Consider the following 16,385-nt stretch of genomic DNA (forward strand, 5'->3'; position numbering starts at 1 on the left):
ACTGACATTTTACAAGTTTATTGCTGCTCTGCTGTTCAGAGTTAGAGTCTATGAGTGCAACTGTTGAAGGGATGGAGAGAGATGGGTGGTGATGGGTGGGGGGAGGGGGGGGGGCATCTAGTGGCTTGTGGGAGAGTGGGAAGCCATCTGTGGGCTAGCTAATGGTGCAGGTAGAGGGTGCAGGTGGCAGATGGCTGGGCATGAGATTCTGCAGACTAGGGTATGAGATAACAGCACTTGACTAGCTGATGTGGAGGCACAAATTGGGTGGGGTACTGGGGCAGGATTCAAAATGGCTCTGAGCACTATGGGACTTAACATCTGAGGTCATCAGTCCCCTAGAACTTAGAACTACTTAAACCTAACTAATCTAAGGGCATCACACACATCCATGCCCGAGGCAGAATTCGAACCTGCGACCGTAGCGGTAGCGCGGTTCCAGAGTGTAGCGCCTAGAACCGCTCAGCTACCCCGGCCGGCACTGGGGCAAGGGGTAGTGTGTGTGTGTGTGTGTGTGTCCACACACCTCGAGCTAGGCCACTCTTCCACGAGCCAATAAATGCTTCCTCCAACCCCATCCCTGCCTCAGGCCTCTCTTCATCCCTCAGCCCATCCCACAACCTCCCATACCCCCACCTCATCCCAGCACACTCACCATAGGCCAAAAAAGAGCTGGCAGTTGACTGAGCACAATGTAGGGAGACAGGCATGTGCATGTGTGCACATGTTATCCCTACAAGCTTGAAAAATGAAGTGCCTTGCGAAAGCTAGCAAAGCTCAGCACCATTTGTTTGTTTTGTATTTGCTTTAGGGTGCAAGAAACAACTGGGGTCATATGCACCCAAGTCAAAACTATAGAACACGAAGACAGAGAGGAGTTAAAAAACGACTATACGTTGACATAACAGAAGACAGCTAAAAGCAGGCACATGGAGGAAGGGCTAAAAATGACACCATACTGAAATGGAGGTCAGAAACTAAAAATTAAATGGACATTGCCACATTGCTTTGGCGCATAAAAAGTAAAATGCAGTTGACAGCCCTTGCGTCATTTGCTAAAACAGCTGATAACACAGACAGCAAACCAAGCAGGAACAAAAACAGTTAAAAAATGGGCATTCCATCTGGAAGTGATGGACAGTTAAAACTTGGCCACAATGTTTACAAAATGGTGGGGTAGTGCCACTTATCAAATAAAGATTGCTAAAGAGGCACTGCCCAATACACAGCCCAGTTAAAATGAGCTCCTCCCAGCGGGAGGGCCAAGAGGATGTTGTCCAAGCTCCGGGGATAGGATTAATAATCCTGACCTTAATCCCTTGAAGGGAGGACCACTGGTGATGCCAAAGGGACACCACCTCCTGACAGACGACCAGAGGAACTCACGGGCTGAGGTACGAGGACTGCAACCTTGGCAGCAGCATCAGCAGCCATGTTTGCTGGCAGACCGACATGACCAGGAACCCACAGAAGCATCACACTGGCAAAACCAAGAGTGAGCAAGTGACAGTTTTGCTGGACCCACTGCCATAAGCGATGGGCAGTGTACAGTGCACACAGACTTTGAAGGGCGCTAAGTGAGTCTGAGCAGAGGACACAATTGAAAAGGCTGTGTCTTCGTATGTACTCCATGGCGATACAGGGCGAAGAGCTCGGCTGTAAATACTGAGCAGTTTTCCAGAAGCCAATATCATAAGACATGGCTGCCAATGACAAAGGCAGTCCCGACCCCATGGTCAGTCCGAGAGCCATCAGTGTATACGAAGGTATTATCGTTAAGTTTCATGTGAGGGTCATTAAACTGAAAGCGATAAGCTGAAGCTGGAGAAGTGTCCGTAGGAAGCGAATGAAGGCCAAGGCTTCACTTCACGAAGCCAAGTTGGTGAAGGGTTCACACCCACAGGGAAATTTGCAGGTAGTGTGAAGTTAAGCCGCCGTAGCAAGTGCCGAAGACGGACTCCAGGAGGTAACAGAGAAGAGGGACGTGCCTCATACTGGCAATCAAAGGAATCATTTAAGGAGGCGGCATAGGATGGGTGGCTACGCATGGCAGACAAACAGCAAGCATACCTGCTGAGGAGAAACTCACGGTGGTAGAACAGCGGTAGTTCAGCAGCTTCAGCAAACAGACACTCAACTGGCCTAGTGTAAAAGGTGCCCGTGGCCAAACGGATGCCACGATGATGCATAGTATTGAGATGACATAAGCAGGATGGATGTGCAGACGCATAAACAAAGCACTCATAGTCGAGTTTCAAATGGACAAGGGACCATACAAACAGAGGAGGGTGGTTCGATCAGCACCCCAGGAAGAATTATTGATGACAGATAGGACACTGAGGAACCGAGTACAGTGGACTGACAGGTAAGACACATGGGAGGACCAAGGGAGTTTCCTATCCAGCATGAGCCCCAGGAATTTCGTAGTTTCAGTGAACGGAAGGGCAACAGGCCCATGATGTAGAGATGGTGGGAGAAACCATTTGTGCTGCCAGAAATTCATACAGACGGTTTTGTCAGTGGAAAAGCGAAAGCCATTGTTGAGACTCCAGGAGTAAAGACGATCACGACAGTGCTTAAGATGCCATTCAGTGAGACACGTGGGTGGAGAACAGCAATACATGGCAAAATCGTCAACAAAAAGTGAGCCAGAGATGCCAGGGGGGAGACAGGCCTTTATCGGGTTAGTGGCGATAACAAAGAGGACAATGCTCATGATGGAACCCTGAGGGACACCAATTTCCTGGATAAAGATGTCCAACAAGGCTGAATCCACACGCACATTGAAAACTCTGTGTGTTAAAAATTTCTGGAGGGAATAGGGCAGGCACCCACGGAAGCCCCACGTGTAAAGAGTACAGAGGGTACCAGTTCTCCAGCAGGTGTATTAGGCCTTCTCCAAATAAAAAAACACGGCCACAGTCTGGGATTTTCACAGAAAATCAAAATCCACACTGTGCATTTGTCAGTAAATTACGAGACTCGATTCACTACACCAGCCGGGCATGAAACATACACTCCATCACCTTTCACATGCAGCTTGTGAGAGAGATGGGACAGTAGCTAGAAGGAAGGTTTTTGTCCTTGCTGGGCTTAGGTATGGGAATGACAGTGGCTTCATGCCAGAGTCCGGGAAATGTGCCCTCTCCCCAGATGTGGTTCTACGCGTTAAGCAGAAAGTGCTTGCCCACAACAGAAAGGTGCTGCAACATCTGAATGTGGACAGCGCCTGACTCTGGGGCAGAGGATCAGTATGAACTGAGAGCATGATCTAGCTCCCTCATAGTAAAGGCAGCATTGTAGCATTCACAATTCAGAGAAGGGAAGGTTATCACCCGAGCCTCCTCTGCTCATTTCCGATGGAGGAAGGCAGGATGATAGTGGGAAGAGCTCGAGACTTTCGCAAAATGGCGGCCCACAGTGTTGGAGATAGCAATACGGTCCACGATGACATCATCAGCTACTGTCAGGCTGGAAATTGGGGAATGGACCTTGGTCCCAGAGAGCTGTCGGAGGTTGGCCCATACAACAGAGGAAGGTGTGGAACTGTTAAAGGAACTAGTGAATGAAATCCAGCTAGCTCTTTTGCTATCCCGAAGAATGCAACAACACTTTGCACACATCTGTTTATAATGAATGCAGTTTGCCATTGTAGGAAGGTAGTTAAAAATGCGAAGAGCATGTCTCCGTGTGAAAATTGTGTCGTGGCGTGCCACAGTCCACCAAGGGACTGGGACACGACATGGTAAAGAGGAAGTGCGGGGAATGGAATGCAGCACTAACGGTAGCATTTGTGAGATATTCCAACTGCTCATCACAACTGGGGAAATCTTGTTCTTCGAAAGTCGCCAGCGAGGAGTAAAGCTGCCAGTCAGCCTTAGAAAGCTGCCATTTGGGCATGCACATGGATGGGGTAGGAGTCAGAAAACGGATAGCACACAGGAAATGGTCACTCGAGTAGGTGTTAGAAAGAACAGACCACTCACGACTAGGGGCAAGCTGGGCAGTGCCAAGGATAGGTTCAAATGGGAATAAGTGTGTGAGGAGTCGGAAAGGAAAGTGGGTGCTCCAGTGTTAAGGCAGAAGAGTTTATGTTTGTTAAGGAGGCCAGCCAAGACAGTACCTCTCTGACAGGTTCTGGGAGAACCCCAAAGGGGATGATACACAGTAAAGTCACTGAGTAGCAAAAAACAGGGGAGGTAGCTGCCCAATAAGCTGAAGGAATTCTGCCCTGTTTCAGTGAATGATGGAGGGGCATAAATGGTACAGAGGGAAAAAGTCAGGTAGGGAAGGAAAAGGCGATCTGCAACAGCTTGAAGATTGGTAGTCAGGGCGATAGGTTGACTACGGATGTCATCCCGTATGAATAACATGACGCCCCCATGAGGTGGAATGCCGAGCTCAGGGGGAAGGTCAAAACGAATCAAAGTGAAAGCTCAAAGCGGTCGTGAGGGCATAATTTCGTTTCCTGAAGGCAGAGTACAAGGGGATGCTGTGATGCTAAAAGCAGGTGTAAATCCTCTTTGCAGGACCGAAGGCCGTGAACGTTCCATTCGAGGAGAGTCACGATGAGGAAGAGATGTGGGGGTGTCACCTCGGCGGCTGCCAAGTGACAGCCAACAAAGAGTCACTACTACAGGGCACAGAAGCAAGAGGATCCTGCTCCAAGGGGTCCCCAGAAGCTTCAACTTGCTTGTGTGATCTGTCTGTGGTGACATCATCGAAGAGGATCTTCGAGTTGGCAGATGTTGTTTGGCTGGAGGGACAGAGGAAGTCTTCAAGGGAGTACTCCTTCTGTCCCTTCCAGCCTACCGGTTTGTAGCTGGTGGCTTCACCCCTTGAGGTGAGAGTTTGACGGCTTGTTGCACATCTGGATGGAGGGGATGGCAATTATATCTTGACACTGGGTGATTTCACAACCTCAGAGCTGAATTGGAGGTCGCATGTCTGCGTGGTCATGTGCTTCATGGAGCCAGGGTAACAAGATCAGAGCTATGGGTACCAGATGGGAGAACACAGCGTTTGCGACTAGCCAGTAACTTGCGAGCGACTGGGTAAGGCACTTTTTCCTTTACCTGGATCTCTTGAACAACCTGCTCATCAATATACACAGGACAATCCAGGGAGGAGGAGGTGGCATAGGTGGCATGGCCGCCATTGCAGTTGATACAGCAGGGAGAAGGAAGTGGACAATAGCGCTCGTGCGCATCCCTATCACAGGTGCCATATTTGGCTGGGTGTCGATAAGACATTCTAGTGTGGCTGTAATGATGACACTGGTAGCAGCATATTGGGTTAAATGTACAGATGGACTGTGATAATTTCATAGCCTGCTTTGAGCTTGGATTGAAGCACCACTCTATCAAAGGTGAGAAAAAGAGTGTAGGTGGACAAAAATGGGGAATCTACCTTTTTCATTGCATGATGGACAGAAGTGACACCCTGATCAGTATGGAAAGATTGGATTTCAGCCTCAGAGAGACCATCAAGCAGTCTGGCATAAATTACACCACAGGAAGAATTCAAAGTTCTATGGGCCTTGACACGAACAGGGCAACTGTGGAGAAGCAAGGCAGCAAGCAGTTATTGTGCATGAGAATCAGAAGTGGTCCCCAAAAGCAAAGTGCCATTCTGCAAATGAGAGCAGGATTTTACAGGGCCAGCAATTGCATCAACACCTTTCTGAATAATAAACGGATTTACCGTGGCGAAGGACTGACCGTCTTCAGTACATGAGACCACAACGAACCGTGGTGCAGAAGGACAGGTTTTTGAATCATTAGCCTCATTACGTTACATTTTGTAGATGTTGAGTGGGAATATGACTGACTCATCGCAATGAAATCCCCCATGATTGCCAGCGTCTCCGATGGCGTGCTCCTTCCAACGGGGGGCTCCCTTCACAAGGAGGCGCACCCGCCTAAGGTGATTGTTCACACCTCCCAAACACCTGACAGAGGGACAAATTGACAATTTGGGAAGGTTACAGCTCAGGCAATCACCCCTCCCTGGGCCTGGCCTGTACCATGAAATACATGCAAACCCTACCTGCCAACCCGTGGCTGGGAATTACGCATTACCAAGTCACCTGTTACATGTCAGACGCATGGGCCGGCCTTCAGGAGAGGACAGGGAGGAAGAAGAAAAAAAAGGGTATCCTCAAATGCTCAAGTGGAGGAACAAGAGGAGGAGGGAAACAAAGAAAGGAAAAGGGAGCAAAAAAACAATGGTGAGAATGTTCATACATCAGGGAAAGAATGCACACTTAAGGCTGCTCTGTTGTATAATTTTGTACTAATCTCAGGTGCAACAATTATAATATTTTAAATGGTGTTCCTTTTTATAACAGATAAAAGGCTGATATCCATTGTAAAAAGGGTCATCAGTCCCTGAAGTCTTATAATTGATGTATCTAAGCTTAATAAAAAAGGATTCATCAGTGCAGCCTTTTATCTGTTATAAAAAGGAACACCATTTAAAATATTACAATTGTTGCACCTGAGATTAGTACAAAATTATATAACAGAGCAGCCTTAAGGGTGCATCACATTATTCAAATAAACTGAAAGATTAGAATTAAAGAATGTTGCTTGTATACCAGTAAACCTTTTGTGTTATATCTGTAGGCTACCATAAACTTTAATTATGTAGTGAACTGTGTTACAGTAACCAGGGGCACTGGCTACAGGTCTCATGGCAGTTAGAATGTCCAGGTCAATGTAGGTGATACTCATCGGCTCTTTAGCAGCCACACAGGAATGTCAAGTATAAACCCAGACCATCAGAAGGCACACTGTGAGCTACGGACTACAAGGTACCTCACCAGGCATCAGCAGTAGGTCACTGGCTGCACCACAAAATCATGCCTCGACCCAGGCCATAATTGTATTTAGATGGAACCACTGAAGAGGCAGAGTTCATTTCTTGTTATCCCTATTGTAACCACAGCTTTTTGCAAGTTAATTGTGATCTCAGTGCCAGTTTTCTAACTGGTAAGTGGCATGGCATTATCATACAGCAGCAAAACATTGTGTTTTTGTTGATGTTGTTAGATGCAGTACATTTGAGCATGAAGTTTTTTTTTAAAGATTCATTCACTGTTACGTGTTTGTCAGCCAATATCACATTGTCAGTCTCTACATTTTGTCAGGAGTCTGTGCAGTGCTCAGTATGTCACTTTGTAGGAAGTCCTGAGTAATGGTGTTATCCTTTCACCAGATAAACTGCTTGCCCAACAACTAACTGTACTGTGACCACCACCATCATCCCCATACACCTTCATCAACCTACTGTGAACGCTTGTCATTGTCTCATTCTCACAGCACAGGAACTTATACAACTCCACACTGCTTCAGATGAACATCAAGTGCAGCAGCCATCTTGACAGAGTGCTATGACAAAGCAACTTGCAGAAACAAGTTGAACTAAATTTGTATACAAGTGGGAAGAATGCTTCTATGACCTTAATGATAGCAAAAGCATATAAAAAAAATTATTTAGCAAAAAATGTAGTGCTTTCTTCTGGAGTGATCTTCGTACTGTATAATACACTTATGCTCCATTTATTTTGAATTATTTTCTTTATTCTAATTTTTCATGCATGTACTATTTACATCTGCTTCCTTGGGAGCACTTCTTAAGCATTTCTTAGTATTCACTACAATTTCTTTTTTGAGGGAGGTGGGCACAGAACAATTGCGGATATTTGCTAAAAAATTCTTTAAAAATAATAACTAAACAGTCATTAATACTCATTGTGTATTTTAACCCTTTTTGTTTTTTAATAGTATTGATAACTTTTATGTAGAATACCATTTTTGGTGACTTAGAAATGAAGATGATATTGCTGTTACCAAATGTGATATTCTTGCTATCAAACAAGATTTACCAATAAGGATTTCCTTAATATGTACATTTATTAATATTATAGTTTTTCAAATTATTATTCTATGATCTGTTTAAGTATTTTGTATACAGTTACATGATATCGTGTTTTTAACTCGTAATTAGCAGCAACTTAATTCCCTCCATCCCTCTTCTCCCTCTCCCCCAACCTGCTCTTTTTCAAATGTCTCTATTTTGTGAGCAAAAGAAAATGTTAAATCAAATTAAAAATTAGGTTACACTTATTCCTTGCAGAATAAATCAGTTATTCATGCAAAATTACCGATAGCTTGATAGCCTAACTGTAAGCATCATTATACATTTTGCAATTTTGTTTCTTTTACGTTTTCTGTGGAATGACACAGTCTGGTGTGTTATGCGAGTTTCAATCATTATGTTTCTTATTCCTCTTTTTTCTTTTTCTGAGATTCCTCTTTTTCTTCTGAATCCATTTCACAGTGAAACTTTAGGAGATCTTAAATGTCAAGTGTGATTTTTTGTGAGAGATGTGATGTCATTTTTTTTCTTTTCTTTTCTTTCTTGACAGTTATTTCCATCTTTGGTGAGTGGCACTCCCTTTCTGACAAATCTTTGACAGTAAAACTGAGTGTGTATTGACTGTAATGGACGTGGCTGGTGCAGGAGATTTACAGTGTCTTACAGGACAGGCCAGTACCGTACAGTACAAACCTATTCACAGAAGTGATAGCGTTCAGTGTAGAATGGAATAACAATGATTACTTATATACTAAATGAACTTTATAAAAATGTTCTAATGTGCTGCGATATTTAGTGCAAATAAATGCCAGAGAGCATTGTTCGTAACAATGACTTTAAATTAATAAAAAAATAGAAAAACAAATCCTGCTCTTAGCCAACCCAATCACTATAATTGGTGGTAACGTCTGTCAGTGTTTGTTAGCTATGAAACAGAACAAATTAATATGGCACTATTCAGCTTGTGCGATAGGTGGGCAACATTATTAAGGTACTTTGCATATCACCATCAACTCCCCCCTTTCCTCTTCCAGTCAAAAATGGTCTGCACAACCCCTTTCTTGCAGCCCCTGCCACTGGATTGGGTTAAGTATCTATGTGACATTTTCACTCACACTAAATGAACCTGTGATGAAACAAACTGCTGTTCTTTGGAACTTCTCTACTTCCTCTACCAAAATTATCTTGTTCAGATCCCAGACTGATGAGCAATAGTCAAATATTGGTTTTATAAGCTACCCCTTTTGTGACTGGACTACATTTCCCAACGAATCTCAGTCTGGCATCTGGCTTACCTACGATTATTTTTGGCTGATCATTCCACTCTAAATCATTCTGAATGCATACTCCCTGACATTTAATGGATGTGACTGCTTCCAGTGATCGTTCCGTAATCATGCAACTATACAATAATGGATCTTTCTGCCGATTTATGTGCAATAAGTTACATTTTTGTATTTTTATGATCAACTGCCAACTTCTGTACCAAGTTCAATACTCAGCAGGTATTCCAATATTTTGCTGTAATTTCCTAGGGTTCTAACTTCTTTGTATACAGGCATCTGCAAAAAGCCTTACTGAACTTCCAACTATCCTGCATACTTATTAAGTTTGAAGAACCAGTATCAAGAGAGGAATCTAGGAATACGCCATGCTCCATACATGAACATAATAGGAAGTAACCATAATGTGATACAATGGAAAGTAGCCTCAGCCATACACTTCCCAATGCTTTGCAAAGCGTAGGTGTTTGACCAAAACTGGTTGTGTGCCCTGACTTGATTTTTTAATAATATTTAAAAGCTGTAATCAATTGGCACCTTAAAATAATTGATAATCAACATATCTTATGGATGAAGAGTAAAACACAGATGAAAGAAATTTACCTACTTTCATATGTTCCAGGCATTAGTCTTTCTCTGATCTTTGAAATGGCTGCTGCTTTTACATTTTCTGGTGCTGATTCCAATTTCTTGAAAAGAACTTCAACCTGGAAATTTTTAAAAGTACATTTGAGTAAACACAACATGTATCAAGAAATGGAAAACAGAATTATACAAATGCAGTCATTACAGAAGAAATGTACTTGACTGCATCTGGAAAATAAAAGATACTGACCGTGCATTGTCATCTATGGACCTCAAATGAAAAACATTTCCTGAATTAACATAATTAGCCATTCACAGTGTACCAGAATTACTGAAATTATTACTGACTTGATGGGTGCAACCCTCTCAGAAGTTACGGAGAAATTTTCTGTGTACATGAGAGAGGGTGATTTTTCATCTACTGATCCACACTTTCTGTTGTAAATGCCACACCTTGTATAGGCATATCACACAACTGATGTTCATGACAGGAGAGAAGTAGCAAAAGATTGAATGACTGAGTACTTTAAAGAAGTTCTGTGAGGCATACCTCTCAGTAGGAAAATTACTCATGAACTGTCTCATGGAAGTTATAATCTCTCAGGAAGTTCCTTAGCATATCATATGAAATGTACTGTCTGGAACAAATTCAAGAAATTACAGATAAAGTCTACCCAAAGGTACTGTAATTTTATGGCATGAATACAAGGGTTTATCATAAAGTTCTAACTTTTTTTTTTGGTCATCAGTCTACTGACTGGTTTGATGCGGCCCACCACGAATTCCTTTCCTGTGCTAACCTCTTCATCTCAGAGTAGCACTTGCAACCTATTTCCTCAATTATCTGCTCGATGTATTCCAATCTTTGTCTTCCTCTACAGTTTTTGCCCTCTACAGCTCCCTCTAGTACCATGGAAGTCATTCCCTCATGTCTTAGCAGATGTCCTATCATCCTGTCCCTTCTCCTTATCAGTGTTTTCCACATATTCCTTTCCTCTCCGATTCTGCGTAGAACCTCCTCATTCCTTACCTTCTCCATCAGTCCACCTAATTTTCAACATTCGTCTATAGCACCACATCTCAAATGCTTTGATTCTCTTCTGTTCCGGTTTTCCCACAGTCCATGTTTCACTACCATACAATGCTGTACTCCAGACGTACATCTTCAGAAATTTCTTCCTCAAATTAAGCCCGGTATTTGATATTAGTAGACTTCTCTTGGCCAGAAATGCCTTTTTTGCCATAGCGAGTCTGCTTTTGATGTCCTCCTTGCTCCGTCCGTCATTGGTTATTTTACTGCCTAGGTAGCAGAATTCCTTAACTTCATTGACTTCGTGACCATCGATCCTGATGTTAAGTTTCTCGCTGTTCTCATTTCTACTACTTCTCATTACCTTCGTCTTTCTCCGATTTACTCTCAAACCATACTGTGTACTCATTAGACTGTTCATTCCGTTCAGCAGATCATTTAATTCTTCTTCACTTTCACTCAGGATAGCAATGTCATCAGCGAATCGTATCATTGATATCATTTCACCTTGTATTTTAATTCCACTCCTGAACCTTTCTTTTATTCCCAGCATTGCTTCCTCGATGTACAAATTGAAGAGTAGGGGCGAAAGGCTACAGCCTTGTCTTACACCCTTCTTAATACGAGCACTTCGTTCTTGATCGTCCACTCTTATTATTCCCTCTTGGTTGTTGTACATATTGTATATGACCCGTCTCTCCCTATAGCTTATCCCTACTTTTTTCAGAATCTCGAACAGCTTGCACCACTTTATATTGTCGAACGCTTTTTCCAGGTCGACAAATCCTATGAAAGTGTCTTGATTTTTCTTTAGCCTTGCTTCCATTATTAGCCATAACGTCAGAATTGCCTCTCTCGTCCCTTTACTTTTCCTAAAGCCAAACTGATCATCACCTAGCGCATTCTCAATTTTCTTTTCCATTCTTCTGTATATTATTCTTGTAAGCAGCTTCGATGCATGAGCTGTTAAGCTGATTGTGCGATAATTCTCGCACTTGTCAGCTCTTGCCATCTTCGGAATTGTGTGGATGATGCTTTTCCAAAAGTCAGATGGTATGTCGCCAGACTCATATATTCTACACACCAACGTGAATAGTCGTTTTGTTACCACTTCCCCCAACAATTTTAGAAATTCTGATGGAATGTTATCTATCCCTTCTGCCTTATTTGACCGTCAGTCCTCCAAAGCTCTTTTAAATTCAGATTCTAATACTGGATCCCCTATCTCTTCTAAATCGACTCCTGTTTCTTCTTCTATCACATCAGACAAATCTTCAGCCTCATAGAGGCTTTCAATGTATTCTTTCCACCTATCTGCTCTCTCCTCTGCATTTAACAGTGGAATTCCCGTTGCACTCTTAATGTTACCACCGTTGCTTTTAATGTCACCAAAGGTTGTTTTGACTTTCCTGTATGCTGAGTCTGTCCTTCCGACAATCATATCTTTTTCGATGTCTTCACATTTTTCCTGCAGCCATTTCGTCTTAGCTTCCCTGCACTTCCTATTTATTTCATTCCTCAGCGACTTGTATTTCTGTATTCCTGATTTTCCCGGAACATGTTTGTACTTCCTCCTTTCATCAATCAACTGAAGTATTTCTTCTGTTACCCATGGTTTCTCCGCAGCTACCTTCTTTGTACCTATGTTTTCCTTCCCAACTTCTCTGATGGCCCTTTTTAGAGATGTCCATTCCTCTTCAACTGTACTGCCTACTGCACTATTCCTTGTTGCTGTATCTATAGCGTTAGAGAACTTCAAACGTATCTCGTCATTCCTTAGTACTTCCGTATCCCACTTCTTTGCGTATTGATTCTTCCTGACTAATGTCTTGAACTTCAGCCTACTCTTCATCACTACTATATTGTGATCTGAGTCTATATCTGCTCCTGGGTACGCCTTACAATCCAGTATCTGATTTCGGAATCTCTGTCTGACCATGATGTAATCTAATTGAAATCTTCCCGTATCTCCCGGGCTTTTCGAAGTATACCTCCTCCTCTTGTGATTCTTGAACAGGGTATTCGCTATTACTAGCTGAAACTTGTTACAGAACTCAATTAGTCTTTCTCCTCTTTCATTCCTTGTCCCAAGCCCATATTCTCCTGTAACCTTTTCTTCTACTCCTTCCCCTACAACTGCATTCCAGTCGCCCATGACTATTAGATTTTCGTCCCCCTTTACATACTGCATTACCCTTTCAATATCCTCATACACTTTCTCTATCTGTTCATCTTCAGCTTGCGACGTCGGCATGTATACCTGAACTATCGCTGTCGGTGTTGGTCTGCTGTCGATTCTGATTAGAACAACCCGGTCACTGAACTGTTCACAGTAACACACCCTCTGCCCTACCTTCCTACTCATAACGAATCCTACACCTGTTATACCATTTTCTGCTGCTGTTGATATTACCCGATACTCATCTGACCAGAAATCCTTGTCTTCCTTCCACTTCACTGACCCCAACTATATCTAGATTGAGCCTTTGCATTTCCCTTTTCAGATTTTCTAGTTTCCCTACCACGTTCAAGCTTCTGACATTCCACGCCCCGACTCGTAGAACGTTATCCTTTCGTTGATTATTCAATCTTTTTCTCATGGTAACCTTCCCCTTGGCAGTCCCCTCCCGGAGATCCGAATGGGGGACTATTCCGGAATCTTTTGCAATGGAGAGATCATCATGACACTTCTTCAATTACAGGCCACATGTCCTGTGGATACACGTTACGTGTCTTTAATGCAGTGGTTTCCATTGCCTTCTGCATCCTCATGTCGTTGATCATTGCTGATTCTTCCGCCTTTAGGGGCAATTTCCCACCCCTAGGACAAGAGAGTGCCCTGAACCTCTATCCGCTCCTCCGCCCTCTTTGACAAGGCTGTTGGCAGAATGAGGCTGACTTCTTATGCCAGAAGTCTTCAGTACAACATTTTGTATCCCTCAACTGCATCATGTGGAAAGTATCAGTCAACTGTCTCCTTTTTTCCCAGGGAGTGCCAGATGTGACAGAGAAAATTGAGGTTTGTAGTGTGATGAAGTTCCTGCATTTGAAGGGTAACAGTGGCTTGGGAACCCATGATGAAATATGGGCCGTTTATGGAAATGATTGCCCATCTTATGACGCTATTGTGAGATATAAAAGTAATTTCCGACCTGGTCAGTTGTCCCTGACAGACAAGTCAGGAGCACAAGTGTAGCCAGGAAGGTCATGCTTTCAGTTTTTTGGGGCTGTCATAGAGTTGTGAGGTAACGGGTGAGTTGTGGTGCCCTGGAAATATTCTAAGTCCATCCAGCTGCGTGGCTGTGAATTCCGCTGTGACGAGGATGGTGTTTTGTGTCGATGAAGGAGATGTGTATGCTGAGAGTGCCAAAGATGGCAGACTTTGTGAAAGCATCATGGCAGACATTTCACAGTTCGTATAGAAATTAATAGTAGCCAGATGAATTGTGACACCTCAAAAAGAAACATGTACATTACTATTATTTGCACAATGATTCTGGTGGTGTAATCAGATTTTCAAAATCTTTAAAGTTTAATATCTGACTGTAAATTAGACAAGTAACACCCAGCAACGAATTTCCAAAATGTAAACACTTCATACGATTTCATCTATCGACTTGTCTAAGGAAAGCTATTAGTGTGAAACTAAACTGGTATAAATTACAGGCATTTAACTTTAATAGTACACGAGTTATTGGAGGTCAAAGTGGCCGATTACTATCGATTGCGTCAGGCCATAAGTACTCCACAGTTACATGAAAAAACGGTAGCAGCATGCTTAAAATATATTTATTCGTCTATGTCTTTGTTTATATCCGATATATGCTATTCATGAAGAAATTGGTTACATATTCACTGTGTTTTAGAAAGCACAGAGACATTAGGCATCTGGCCTACCTTTTGCTCTATTCCTTTGATATACGTTTGTTTAATTTGTTTATGTATCTAATAATATGTGTCAGAGCATGTTTATGGTCCAGCCATAGGAAGATTTATTTAATTTCAAGTTATTTAAATAAATCCAGTATTTGGTATGTGGTTCATTATGTTTGTGTGGGTGTGTTGGCATGGAGACATGGTGCAAGAACTCTAGCCAATCACAGTGCTCGTGAATGGGGAGACTGGATGGAAGGAATTCGGGTGAGGGGTGCTGGGAGTGGGGCAGTGCTGGACAGTCGACAGGACATGGGAGGTGCTGGGCATGAAGACGCAATGTACAGTCGCGGGAAAGACTTGGAGAGTGTGGAACGGTTTGTGCATGATTGCGGGAGATAAAAATACTTCAGAGTGCCGACTTGTGAACTTGTGAGAATTCTGTGGCTTCTGCAGTGAAGACGTGGTGCGCGTTTAGAAGTGAATATCTCGCGAGCTATGTTGTTGTTCATAAATAATTATGTGAAGTAGGAATCTATTGTTTCCCTGTTATTCAACTTATATTTTATTTAATTGCTGGACTATCAACAACAATAAGTGTTTTGCAGAAATATACCGCATTCTCAAAAGTACTTCTACTGTTGTACTCATCATTTAAAGTTGTTAAGATAGTACCTGCAGATTTTATTTACTTGCAATCTTTCATTTATAAATTTATATGTTACATTCCTAATTCGCAATTGCCGAGTGATAGAAACCTTTGACCATTTGATTCATGTGTGTATTCTTATCGTATACTGTGGACTCAGCAAAATTGGCCTGTAATGCGGCAACTACGTATCCCAGCCCCTAGACAATGAAACCAGCCAAAACATAATATTTCAACACTGTGTTGGAGAGTGCGTAGTTATTTGAAAGCCCGCAGTGTCATTCTCACATTACCTTGCCAAGGGTCAAGCCATCACAGGCAGATACTACAGTGATCTACTGGAAAAGCTAAATGAAACTCTGATTAAGAAATGCCACCGTATGCTCTCCTGAGACATTCATCTTCTAGCTGATACTGCACCAGCTCATTCATCTAAAGGGACCAAACTAAGAGTCATCAGTCCCTTTTTCCTGGCGCAAGCAAGGCTCACGGTACAAAAACACCCAACACCACACCTAAAAAGAAAACAAATGGAATGCACAAAAAATGGGGAAAACACACACACAAGGAAAAGTGGAAGAAGGTATTAAAATCTTTCATTTATAAATTTATATGTTACATTCCTAATTCGCAATTGCCGAGTGATAGAAACCTTTGACCATTTGATTCATGTGTGTATTCTTATCGTATACTGTGGACTCAGCAAAATTGGCCTGTAATGCGGCAACTACGTATCCCAGCCCCTAGACAATGAAACCAGCCAAAACATAATATTTCAACACTGTGTTGGAGAGTGCGTAGTTATTTGAAAGCCCGCAGTGTCATTCTCACATTACCTTGCCAAGGGTCAAGCCATCACAGGCAGATACTACAGTGATCTACTGGAAAAGCTAAATGAAACTCTGATTAAGAAATGCCACCGTATGCTCTCCTGAGACATTCATCTTCTAGCTGATACTGCACCAGCTCATTCATCTAAAGGGACCAAACTAAGAGTCATCAGTCCCTTTTTCCTGGCGCAAGCAAGGCTCACGGTACAAAAACACCCAACACCACACCTAAAAAGAAAACAAATGGAATGCAC

General features: G+C 42.8%; 1 protein-coding gene across 6 annotated transcripts in view; it reads right to left on the reverse strand.

Annotated features, from left to right (window-relative positions):
- LOC126198472 (zinc finger protein 391-like) overlaps nt 1–16,385 on the reverse strand; it is a 158,892-nt gene that overhangs the window by 106,181 nt on the left and 36,326 nt on the right. For 5 of the 6 annotated variants that reach the window (XM_049934824.1, XM_049934823.1, XM_049934822.1 and 2 more), the window contains exon 2: nt 9,772–9,871. In XM_049934824.1, coding sequence (XP_049790781.1) covers nt 9,772–9,871 — 100 coding nt within the window. Of the gene's footprint in view, nt 1–9,767; nt 9,872–16,385 lie in introns of those variants that run through there. The other variant, XM_049934825.1, reaches the window with a different exon arrangement.

The sequence above is a fragment of the Schistocerca nitens genome, chromosome 8 (genome assembly GCF_023898315.1).
Source record: "Schistocerca nitens isolate TAMUIC-IGC-003100 chromosome 8, iqSchNite1.1, whole genome shotgun sequence".
NCBI lineage: Eukaryota > Metazoa > Arthropoda > Insecta > Orthoptera > Acrididae > Schistocerca > Schistocerca nitens.